Source organism: Gastrolobium bilobum, unplaced genomic scaffold (genome assembly GCF_033153095.1).
Source record: "Gastrolobium bilobum isolate Gb01-03AN ecotype WA unplaced genomic scaffold, APGP_CSIRO_Gbil_v1 utg50351, whole genome shotgun sequence".
Taxonomy (NCBI): Eukaryota; Viridiplantae; Streptophyta; class Magnoliopsida; order Fabales; family Fabaceae; genus Gastrolobium; species Gastrolobium bilobum.
In genome coordinates this window covers 127547-141085 of record NW_026897333.1, presented here as the reverse complement: position 1 = coordinate 141085, position 13539 = coordinate 127547, and the positions used below count along the sequence as shown (strand labels likewise).

General features: G+C 32.0%; 1 protein-coding gene across 1 annotated transcript; it reads left to right on the top strand.

Moving 5' to 3' along the window:
- Positions 1–4831: 4831 nt before the first annotated feature.
- LOC133306100 (uncharacterized) lies at positions 4832–6032 on the top strand. Its single transcript, XM_061506381.1, has 2 exons — positions 4832–5247; positions 5371–6032. The coding sequence occupies exons 1-2, from the start codon at positions 5126–5128 to the stop codon at positions 5849–5851; spliced, it is 603 nt and encodes a 200-aa protein (XP_061362365.1). The 5' UTR covers positions 4832–5125; the 3' UTR covers positions 5852–6032.
- Positions 6033–13539: the final 7507 nt, after the last annotated feature.

Here is a 13539-nt window from a genome sequence, read left to right as displayed (position 1 = left end):
CAAAATGATCCATCATGGTTGGCGAAGGCTTTGTTTTTGTTGGCCCATGATTCGGTGCAGCCTCATCTGGCCTAACAATGGAATCTGTTAACATAGGCTCTTCAAGAATAATTTTATTGGCCCAATTTGGGAAGCCTTTATTTTGTACCAATGTCCAAACACAGACTTTTATAGAAGACGAAGAGAAAAAGTCCAACAACCTTAACGGTGTGTTAAGTTCGGAAGAAAAAAAATTTCACTAGAAAAGTAGAATTATTAGAAAAATTATTGGAAAGTTATTTTAGTAGGAAAGTTTGAAATAAGTTGTTTGGTATGCGCAAATATTACTGAAAAAATTAGGTTAAGTTTTCTAACTGTATGTTTGGTTGAAGTGAAAATATTAATGAGAAAATTGATTTAAAATATTAAAATGCCCTTTTTTTTAAACTTTTTGAATGTGAATTACCGTTGGACATTTTAGTTTGAATATGCTTTCCATTTTTGTCTATATTTAGCCGGACAACCACAAATACTATCTTAGAATTGTCTGTCTAACCAATGATTTTTACAAGCAAATTTCAAATGTTATGCAAATGTGGTACCTGGGAAAAAATTACAATTCTCTTTACCAAACATGGCTTGCACTGTTTCCCAACCTCAAATGCATAGGAAAATATTTAAAAATCCTGAACCAAACGCCACCTAAAGTTATTATTATTTCAATAGGGAAAGAAAACTAAAGTCACCCTAAACTTTATAATTTTTTTAAATAGGTGTTTAATTTCGTTCTATTTAGTTTCTAAACTCCTATCGTTGTTGCAGTAGATCCTTCTGTTAACTTGTGATTAACTTAATTACTAACAGCGAATAAATTCTAACCGTTCGGCCTCACTGAATATAAAACATTCATTTGTAATTTTTAATTAAGAAAAACCATATTATCTTAAATTTTTTAATCTCTTAAGTTTAAATAAGACTAAAAGAGAGAGAACGTTTGAAACATTACCCCTTTCTCGACCAAGATGAAAATGAACCCCATCTTTGTTGATCCATATTTGTAGATTAACTTGTTTCTATTTATTAAACAAAATGTGCTTCTACTAAGAGCTAGTCCTATTGTGTCAAAATTGCTCTCTTGTTATTGCTGTTGCCAAGTTGTTTGCTAATTAGAAAAATCTAATAAAAAATTATTAATGTAAACAATTAATAAGTTTAAGTTATTCAGTTGAATTAGTTCCGTTATATCATATGAGAGATTATTCAGAAAGATCGCTTATTATTTTATCTGATATTGAATTGATCATGACAAAGGCCTCAAATGGAACAGCAAGAGCGATATTAAACCTAGTTTAAATCAAAAATTAGTGTGCTAAGAGATATCAACCATTCTTGTTCATGCACCAAACTATTTAATTTTTTAAGTTGATTTAATCCTTGACAAAATTATTTGTGTCTGTAATTCTCTTGAGTTTTCCTATTTACTTATTTTGTCTGTTTAATCAGCAGTGAAGACCTTGAGACTCTAAAAACTTTGAGCTTTCCTTAAAATAGTAACCAAAATTAGAGAACAGAGAAAAACGTCTCTCCATGACATTGTATGCATAACAAGCCTGTCCTGTGACTAATAGCTGGAGTTAACTTTGTCTCCTTTTGTAACATCACAGGCGCTTCATGCTGTAGTGCATATGAAGCTGGACTCATCTATGATGCAGTAATGATACTGATAGGAGGCTATTACCGCATCATATAAGCTTTCAAATTGTAGTGATATGAATAAAATCCTGCGGGGTTAATCATCGTATATGATTAAACTTTTCATATAAATTATGCTAGAATAAAATATTAACAGAACATATGGCAGGTATCAGGGATAGATAACAGTTGTATGAAGGCTTTTCTGGTTAATCATTTCACCTCCTTCTATTAACTTTTCTCCTCAACTTCTTAGTTTTACCATCATTAACTAAAAATAATATATTTTATAACACAAAATTGATGTTGTGATAGCCTCATAGATGACCGCATCACCGCATCACATGACTACAAAAATCAATTAATCATTAGACCCATTTCCCAGAATGATACTGATAGGAGGCTATTACCGCATCATAGGCTACTTGAAAACCTGCCATATGTTCTGGCTAGCCTTAATTATAGGTTTGAGAATTTTATTTTATTTTATTTTTAATGAAATAGATTTGAGAAGTTAGACTATGCCTTTAGTTATGTTTTATTCCGGTCGAATGATTTTGCCTCGCCAACTCAAATGGCCGCCTGACAAGACCATCAACACTTAAAATGTGGAGTATGTGACTTCTCTGTACATGTGCCCCTCGCACTCCCCACACATTTACAACCTTTTACATGTAAGAGGCTTCACACCTAATGGTGCCCACAAGGCTGGAAACGATTATGGCATAACCGTAGGACTAGAAACGATTATGACATCACATTTTACGACTATACTAAAATCTCACTTCAACCATAGCTAGTCCGAGGCAAGTATAGAGACTTCACAGAACTCTATGGTCTATACCACGCTCTTATTTTTGCCAGATTAACATCCTATAGGAAAAAAAATCCATACCTTCATAATCTGATTGAGTTGAAGTGCATAACGAAATTGAAAGCGTAAATATATTTGATAAAAAATGAGTAAATAAAGCTGTATTTATATTTGATTTAATTGAAAGTGTACTATGACTTTAACTTACCGAAATTTAAAATTATATGTATTTTTTACTTGATCAATTTAAAGATAAACTCATGTTTGAGTTTTCTGGCGGCTTCTTTTACCAAGTAATTGGCTTCCAATGGTTGTTTGTACGGTTTGAATGGTTATTCTTCTAGTTATAGCAGGCCAACCACGCAACCGTAAAAAAAGGAAAAAAAGAAAGAAATAAAAACGTGTGACTCGGATTAGTGGTGATCCAGAGGAATTGATGGTACAGGGCAAAATCATATCTTTCTTTTATGTATCCACCAAGGCCGAAAGTAGATTCTAATGTTCCATGCCATCAATTTATAATGGACAGGGAGCGTTCTCCCTGTATTTGGTGATGACCATTTTCAACATCCTTTGTTGTTTACCTAGTGCAATATCATTAAGAAAAACTAATAAAAGCCTTAAAATGGGGAGCGAGACCCGTTTGTGTTTACCTATTGATTAAATGATATAGTTTTGTACAGGTGTGCCATGCTAAGACTGTTAATTGCTGTTTTTAATAAACTAAAAGTTTCAGAAAACAAAAACAAAAAGGAAAAGGAAGGCAAACGTGAAGAAATGAATGAAACTTGTACGGTATGTTAACATGATTGGGAGAAGCAAAAGCATGACGCCATGGGTAAGGGAATCTTTCAAAGTGTTGAATGCAATTATAGGCGTAGTTTGGAGACTTAGCAAATAGGCTTGCTTATGAGTTGGCCTTGTTATTTTGAGAATAGTAACCTTTGGTTAATAATATGTTTACAATGCGCTTCCTTTATTATTAACTTGTTCTTATCTAGTTTTCTCTCCTCTCTGAGAAGGGGATTATAAAACATCAATGTGAGCTTAATCATTGCATTTTACTAAATTACAAGATTGAGTTAATATTTATTCTTTAATCTAGTCAATGAGAGCAAAAGGGTTTACGGGCCCTAGCTTGGGAACTCTAAGAAGCTTCTCAAGCTCGCGGTTAATTCCCACCATTGGGTTATAGTATTCACGGTGTATTTGGATTAGAGATACGTCTTAACTGAACTAGGTTAAGTGTGTCAATGGAATTTATATAAGTGAATTATATTTTTTATAGAATTCAAAAGTTCGAACTTTAAATACATCACTTATAAAGAAGACCTAATTATATCACGTGAAAACAAAAAAAGCAACAATGGATTTATGTTACCAAAAGGATTGAGAGAAAAAGTATAAACAATAGAGTGAGATGATGCTCTGTACGAGGAACAGAATAAAAAGGAAAGAAAAGAAAAACTATTTTACTAGTTGTGAGTTGTGACCATGGCGATGGACCGTCCGAATATAAACTAATATGTTGTGGTGATCTCACCAGAACCAACTAAGCCATATCCGACAGAAGCATATATATTAGCCTTAACTAATAACTAGATTGGTTACCTGTGGTGGTTGTGACCAAATCAATGAATAGAAGCCACGTTGCCACTTGGATAAACTTCACAATCACATGTAGAAGAATCTGTTTATCCAACTGCCACCTATTTGGTAAGATTTATATTACAACCTTTGACTTCATACCCACAAAACTGAAAGGGCCATTCTCATTAGGAAGATCTGACGGTTGATATGAGCTTCACTCACAAAAAGCCAGTGAGATTGGAACAATTTCTCTGTTTTATTTTCTAGAGTAGTATTAGTGCATAAAGAACCAGTACAATCAGAGCGCAAGATGATGCCCTTAATAGAATAATTGAGCGTGCAATGTGACATAGGAAAATCAATTGTAGTTCTGTCAATGTTCAAGATGATACCCTTAAATAATTGAGAGCATGCAAAGTGAGTATGTGACATGGAAAAGGAAATTGTAGTTCTCTCAATGTGGAACCGGAAAGTGTGGTGGGTTCCATGCGGCAGATACGGTTGCTCTTAATTCCACCACTTAGCCTTTTTGGTATAACCATCGTTCAATTTCGGAATTAGAAATCCTCGTCTACCATTCTTTTTTTAGAGCCTATGACTATGCCAGGAGAGGCTATTGAGGCCATGATCATGACACCCTTTAGAATATTATGGGGGCGAATAGGACCTATAAATAAATTAATCAATTAGATTTATTTATTTATTTATTTTCAAAGGCTAGCTAGCTTTGAAAGAATGTCCCTATACGCCTTGCCATTCCCCTAACAGCATCCATTATTAATTGATTTCCCTTTTCCTACATCAACACGAAATTCCTGTATGCAAACTTAACAAACACGGTGACACGGAAACTCAAGTCCTCCACCTGTTTATTTATATATATATAGATCTATAACTTTGTTCTGTCATTAATTTGTGGACCTCTTCTTCCCCCTTTTCTTTTGTGGCCATTGGTTTATAGTTATTCATCAATTATCATTATAATCAATCTCTCCCCCCTTCTTTCTCTCCCTCTCTTTCTCTCTCAATGAGAAACACATACAGCAAAACATGACAAGCAAAGGAACTGACACAACAGGACAACCCAACACAGAGTGTTGCATGTGTGGGGATCTCGGTTTCTCTGACCAGCTTTTTCAATGCAAAGTCTGTCAATTCAGATCTCAACACAGGTAAAAAAAATAAAAAAAATCACTTTTTCTCTTGTATGGTTTAATCATAACTAACTAGAATGTTATTGGGTTGAGTTATTTTGTTTCCTTTTAATCACCCTCCATGCTTGTCGAATTTGGCAGATACTGTAGTAATATCTACCCCAAAGACGAGTCTCTTGGAACCTGCAATTGGTGTTTGAGTCAGAAAGAGGATACCAAAGATAAGTCACCAAACTCTCCAAATTCTTCATCATCTCATAGGAACAACAGCAGCGCCGATGATGAGAGCAAGGGGAAGAAAATCAAGAACAGTAACAGTAACAGTAACAGTGCTCAAACTATTGTAGGCAGAAAGGGACTTAGAGGGAGTGCCCTTCATCTTCAACTGCAGAAACCCATCAAGAAACACAAGTCACCAGAGGCAAGATCACCATCCACGTCCACATCTCCATCGGTTTTGATTTCAACACGCAAGAGGATCATCACCAACGGTTCTTTGGAGGAAAAGTTGAGAAGGACCAGGTCAGCAGACATCATCACAAACACCAGTAGTGGTGCCACGAAGCAGGTCTTTAGGAATAAGGTCAGAAGGTACAAGCTTTTGGATGAAGTTTCAAGTTAAAATAAAATAAGCTTTAACTAGAAAAAAGAGAGTTTTGTGAGAGATGAATGAATATATATATATATATATATATATATATAAGAAAGAAAAAGTTCATGGTTTTTTGTTTCCTTTTGGGCTCCAAATTTTTGTCCCAATACAATGTATAGAACAATGGTGAATGAATGAGCTATAAAAATGTTTAGACACACTATTACTTGCCAGTTGCCATTCCCAATATTTCCATTTTCTCCTCGAATATCATTAACTTGCAAGGAAATTTAGGATTTAGTTTGTCAATTGAATATCAATGCGGTTTGAGAAAGAATGCTCTGACAGCATAATTCACCATATATATCATCTTCTAAGCTATTAAGAGTGAGTTAATGATGAAGAGTTTGGATAATTTGTAGAGTTTTAGGTTCAGATTTCAATTGTGACAAAATCTTCATATACCCTCTTATATTTTTCTCTAAAATATATAATAGCATCCGTTCCATTCAATGGGTTGGAAACTTGAAGGGAAAATTAGAGAAGCAAAGCATGGTTAGCTTTGTTTTTTCATTCTAATTAATGTGAATGAGAGAGATTGAGCTCAGTGTATGAGACACAAGATTCTTAAGTGAATCATGATCATAAAGTCCATAGAGAGAGCGCTTTGTAATTGTAAGTTTGCTAGAAGTTTCTAGGCAACATGGCACACGCTTTTGAAGTGGGGTTATGTCCTTGAAGGACGGAGAATCAATTTACACAGTACCGGACAAAGCTTGACTGTGAGGTCAACTGCAACTTGTGTGAAGTTTTTATTTACACCAATCGCTGCGAGATACAATCTTGTATTGTGGACACCAATTTGCTTTCGCACAAGAATATTTTGCTGCTTTTTGAATTTAGATTGCACACTGACATAGATTCCTAGGAAAATATTGGAAATATGGTTTGATTTAATGCCTAATTATGAAGAAAATGAATCATTTAGAATAAATTGACTTGTGAAGTGCAAAATTGTGGAAACTTGATGCCATTGCCATACAATACAAGCCAATCAATCACCTTTTTTTTTTTTTTTTTTTGAAATACTCCAATCAAACACCTTTTGTTAATGCTAAAAAAATCCCGCATTTTCCAGGGATATTATTGGATCTAAGTACGGTTTACGCCTTTCTTTGCGTAGTGCTTTTATTTTTTATGGAGATGCAACTGGCTAATAAATCTTGCATTAAACGGGTCATTATTCTAAATTTAACGTGTAACGTGGAGGAATAAATAATAACAATAAAAATCGGCACGCAGGTTTAGAAAACACACTTGTTCATTGCAACTTAAGATGGAATTGAAGGAACTGGATGTAGCATTATTCTCTGGCGCTGCTCAAAGAGGATTATTACATAAGGAGAATGTTAGAAAAGGGTCACTTATTGCACATAATTATTGGATTGTACTGTACAAAAGTATTTAGGTAATTTTCATTTTAGGATTTATGTTATAAGATAAATGTCAATTTTTTTCTTTTTCTTTCTTTTATCAGAACTAATGGTGCAAATCACAAATTTTTATCTTGGAAAGATTTTACCTAACTGCTGTTTTTGTTTAAAAGATTAGTCTCATAATAATATATGTAGAAATATCCTACCGTAAGAAAAAAAAAGTACGATTTTTGTAATTATATTATATTGTCCAAACTACTACACTAATTTTATATTAGTAGTATAAAGGAGATTTCCTCCCTCGGAACCTTTTTTTTATCATCAAAATGTTAATATAATTTAAAAATAAGTTAAAAAAATTATTACATCACCACTTAGGGTTATAATAAATTTCGTGCGAGTGTGACTAATTTTGTTTAATATATTTCAATAATATTTTTCAAACAAATAAGATGTCTGATGTCTGATGTCTGGAGAAAAAGTTTGCTTGTGCATATTTACAAAGATAAGGGAGATATTCAGAATTGTTCTAACTATAGAGGCATTAAACTTATGAGTCATACTATGAAGTTGTGGTAATTATTGAACACCGGTTGAGGAAAGAAATCAATGTCTCTGTAAATCATTTTGGCTTTATATCAGGAAGATGTACCATGGAAGCCATTTTCTTGATGCGACAATTAATGGAAAGATATCAAGAAAATAAAAAGGACTTACATATGGTGTTTATAGATTTTGAGAGGCATACGATAGGGTCCCAAGAAAAGTATTATGGTAAGTTCTTGAGAAGAAAAAAGTACCAATAAAGTATGTAGATGCAATCAAGGATACGTATGATGGTGCTACTACATGTTCGAAAGCTTGTAATGGAACATCAAACAATTTTCCTATCACGGTAAGTGTACACCAAGGCTCTGCTCTAAGTCCTTATCTTTTTACTTTGGTTATGGATAAACTCACAAAAGATATTAAAGAGAAAGTGCCATGATATATGCATTTTGCAAATGATATTGTGCTTACTGATGAGACCAAGGCTAGTGTTAATAGAAAACTAGAATTTTGGATAAGCATGTTAGAGTCTAAAGGATTGTGGCAATAGATCGAGATCAAGATTCCGTATATTTGCTTGGACAACAGGTATCCAAGAAAGATGCTTTCAGATATTTGTGATTAGTTTTGCAAAAAAGTGAAAATATTGACGAAGATGTAAATCATAGAATCAGAGCAAGGTAGATAAAATGACGTAGTGCATCTGGATTTTTGTGTGACCGTAAAATTTCCCTTAAGCTAAATTTTTTTTCTATAGAACAACAGTGATGTCTGCTATGTTATATGGAGCTGAATGTTGGCCAACACATAGGCAATATGAGCATAAAATGAGAGTAATAGAAATGAGGATGATAAGATTGGTGTGTGGTTATACGAGAATGGATAAGATAAGAAATAAAGATATTCGACGAAAGGTGAGAGTAGTAACGGTGGCGAAAAAGATGAGAGAACATAGATTGAGGTGGTTTTGACATGTAAGAGAAGGCCCCTGGAAGCTCCCATTAGAACAAAAGTTTGTTACCAAGAGCTTGATACAAATAGAGGTAGAGATAGACTGAAACTTACTTGCGGGAAGGTAATAAAACAAGATCTAATGGAGTGGGATATAGATTGACGGACAGTGTGTCTTAGGACGGAGTGGAGAAAAACTATAAGTGGTGAAGGGCTAGACGCACTTTTATTCCTATGTTTGAGACAGTCTCGTTTTAGTCATTTTCTCTTTATCTCCCCCCTCTCTTTCTTTTTCCTTCTTTTCTTCTATTTCATTTTTCCTTTCAATCTTCTTTCTTTTACGTATTTTTTTTTTCTTTTTTCTTTTCCCCCTATATTTTATTGTATTTTATTTTACTTTTTATTCTATTTTTTATATTTTACCTTCTTATTCTTATTCCTCCTATATATTCTTATTTGTTTTTTTTAATTTTTTTTTCCGTCCAAAACTGAACTACCTTTTATGGATAATATACTTAAAGTTTATTTTTATCTTTTTTCTCAATCTTTTCATATCTTTTTTTTTGAGTTTATCTACCACCATCCTAAGTAATTTGAGATAAAGGTATCGTTGATATTAATATCTCAATCATTGACAATGAACTACCAAATGATGGTAGCTCAGTTAGTGTGAAAAAATTAAGCATGTGAGGATGAGAGCATGTCTCAAATATCATCTTTGGGAAGAATTTAAAGTCTTAATCTCGGGACCCGTTCCAAATCGAACTAGTCGCGAAGCAATAAACCAATTGAAATATTTCAAAAAATAACAAAAAAAAAAATAACCATGAACTAGTTATATCTTTATTTTGAATATTATCTAACTCAACCACTATAATATAGTCACAAATCAACTAATTGAATGAATCGAATTAGGATATAAAATTTTTCCTGGTTTAATTTTTAATTGATTTTACAACATCGATCCCAATGCAATAGCACTTTGATATAAGTAAAGGTAGGTGCATGGAACGGGATTTCGAGAAATGATCCTCTCATCACGTTCTCAGGGGTCAAATGAAAAAAAAATCCCATAGTTCCCGTTTCCGAAGTGTCAAATGTTTCTAGTTTATGTACATTAAATGAATATGATCCCATCCTAATTAAAATAATAAAATCCAATGTTACCCAATAGTTTAATTGGGGAAAAAAATCTCAAATTACTCCAAGTTTTTGATATTATCTTTTGATATCATCATTTCCAATCATCTATACGGTAATTTTCGACCGATAAACGTCCGTCGAAGGTTCAAACGAAAATACTCATTAATTCTCAAGTAAAGAGATATTGACTAATGTATTGAAGAATATTCCTTTGACGTTAATTCCTTCTTTATTAGTATAAAATTAAATGCACCGTTTTATTAGCTCATGAACTAAAGGTGAGAAGGACATATTTCCGATGATAGCTACTGTTTCATTTTCTATGACCAATGTTTGCAATCAAATTTGTCATTTAGGGTTTCTTCATATCCATGAATGCGGGAATTGATGAGCAAGCTATCCAATGAAAATCAATAAACTAATTAATGTGAATTTCAAAGAACAGAAGAGGAGCTTACTCAACAAAAGGAAATGATGGCAAATTTGACTCATATTTTAGACGATCTGCAAAGGACGGTGTTCAATATGACGCTAGTAATTAACTGAAGCCCCTAGCCAAGCTAATATTGATCCCAATTGACAATGAAGATGAGGATAATTATGATGATCATGAAGAACTTGTTCATGATCGATATGAGTTCTATTAGTTTTTATTTAATGTGATCGTTAATTTTTCGTTATTTGTTTATTTCGATCTCATTGTTGATACTTTTGTATTGTTACAACATTTGGTTATATATTGCTGATACTAAATAATGTGTTAGACTGTATATCTATTGGCTGGTTAATTGACTATTATTGTGTTGTTATTGCTGGAATCCAAATTGGCTGATGATTCATCCGATCATGATTATTATTATTTTTTATTTTAATGGTGATATATATATATATATAGGGATTATATGCAGTATAGGTTTTTCGTAGAATTTAAGCAAATATTTTCAACAAAATTTATTATTCGTGAAATGATCAACCATTATCATTAACTACAAAAACAATAGTCGAAATTTGTTACAACTTTTTCCACGGAAATTGTCAATCTCAATTTTTGACGGAATATCTACGTCGACGGAAAAAGAACGTCATAATTTTCTACGAAATATATACGTCGCAACTTTTAAAAAAATTTCTGGTAGAAAATTAACTTTGCCGGAATATCAATAAATATATGACATCACATTTTTCGACAAACTTATTCAATCAAAAAAACTTCAATGAAAAACACAAAAGTCCGTGGAAAAAAGAGACGGATCACAACTTAACAACGACCAGTGTACGAGGCTAGTTTTCGATGGAAATTTATACTGATCGACGGACAATTTTCCGTCTTTACCTTTTACCGCAATAACTTTGTTCGTCGATTTGTATTTTCCGATGACGTTTTATCCTACAGAATACATTCGGTGGGAAGTTCGGTCGAAAAAACTAATTTCGATGGAATTATGATTAATTTTGACAGATTTTATAGCTTTTCTACTAATGCTTAAAATTTATACTTTACTTTTTTTTTGTATAGGAAATTATTTAAATTTTGAATTTTGAATTTAATATAATAGGAGTTGATTGTGTTTTGTATTTAATAGAAGCTGATTGTGTTTTGTATTTAATAAAAGTTTATTGCGTTTTATTAAGAGTTGCAATTTTACGAGTTGGTTACATATTGTCACTAATTCAAATTTATTCGTAATTTGTAATTCTGAGTCTATTTATGAGCAACATTCCAATGAAATGAACAAGGGTAGATATCAACTTTTATCTTTTTCTTTTGTTTAATGATATCTATTGATATTATAATAACTTGAAATTTATGATTCAGGTCATTAAAAAAAATAAAAAAAATTGATACTGCTAGTCTTGAACCATGACTTTTGCGGTGAATATTTTATAGTTTCTAGTACAATTGGGATATTGCTAGTCTTGAACCATAAGAATATTTTGATTTCTAGATTTAAGAATGCACATTTTTCTAATTTAGGGAATATATCTATATACAATCTATGGTAGGTTCTAGACGGGGTGTAATTAATCCAGAAGGACACAAGTCATAGCTATCAAGGGAACATAAACTTGATTAAGAGGTTAATTAATATGCAAGATTGTCTGTCCATGAGCTGTTTTTGAGATGCATCTTAATGTAATTGAGCTGTTAAATGATGACCTGAGGCTCAAACATGTTTCCGTACAGAAGGATAAATAAAACCAGAGGGATTGGTCAATGATGATTTATTTATTTTGATTATATTACGCTTTATTGAGTTGATGTGTCAAATGGTCATTAGTATATATATACATAATCTTTAGTAGCACGTAATATGACTGATTTGTTAGGATTAGTTGTCTATATAAAGGAAGTTCTTTTATCTAATTCTAATAAGGAGAGCTTTGGTCGTTAAAAAATCGTATTATGACTTAGAGAATGAAAAAGAAAACATAACACGTGAAGAAGATTAGGATCAATACAATCATAGCCATGTATATAATTTTAAATAACGATCATATATTTAGTGTTTTATAATTATAGGGGACTCTTATATTTGCAAACTTTTTGTTTACAAACTCTTACAAATTACATTATGTCTGACCGGTCATACTTTAATCAATAGTGTATGACCGGTCAGACTTAGTGTAATTTGTAAAAAAAAAATTGTGAACGGATCCTTCCACATAATTATATATAACATCTCCATTAAATCTTAAAAAACAAATAAATTTTCCAAAAAAAAAAAAAGGCCGGCTAAACAGTGAGTAGGTACGAGATAGTAAGTTAGTAACAATCTAAGTGTAGCCAACAGTTAATGTGTCAATTATACATATTTTGATATAATTAAGATAATTTCAAGTTGCTAAACATGTTTAAGAGTCCTCAATTAGCCAACAGTTTATACTATTGTTTAATTTTGTGTTGATAACTAATTTCATGAGTGTCACTATGTTAATAATTAGATCCAATATCAAAATTCTTTTAATGATGTGTCATGTCATTAGATGTAAGTATAAAACTTTTTTATTGCAGTGCATCAAAACTAAATCCATATTTAAAATAATTTTATTATATTTTAATGAAATGTTAATACTATTTCTATTTTTTTTTTAAATAACAATGACTGAAAAAATATTTAACTAAATCAAATAATTAACAGAATAAGCTAGAAGCCAGAGTAAAAACATGCGATTATGCTGACAGCAACCTTGAACAACAGCATGATATTTATTTTTTTATTTATATCGCCATCACAATTTTTCAGAGGCTTGGTATTGTTTATATATATGCTTTTAAAAAAATAAGAATAATATTTATGTACATGTTTGTTTACAATATTATATATGTACAAATTGCAATGATATCACTTAGGAAAAGAGAGCACATGGACACATGGGTTATGATGTCATCACCTGGAATTTAATTTCCAATGATCACAGGTAATGAAGCAGAAAACGATTAAAAAATAAAATACTGAAGCAGAAAATTAAGACCCTGTAGTTAATTACAGTCACTTGTAATATTTATAATCTAATATATATTATCATATGGCCCCATGCATAATTCATTTGTATACTTATTAAACGGAAAACTAAGCCAAAGATAAACATCATATATGGTCAAGAGTTAAAGAGTTTCCTATAGCTTAATAATATTGT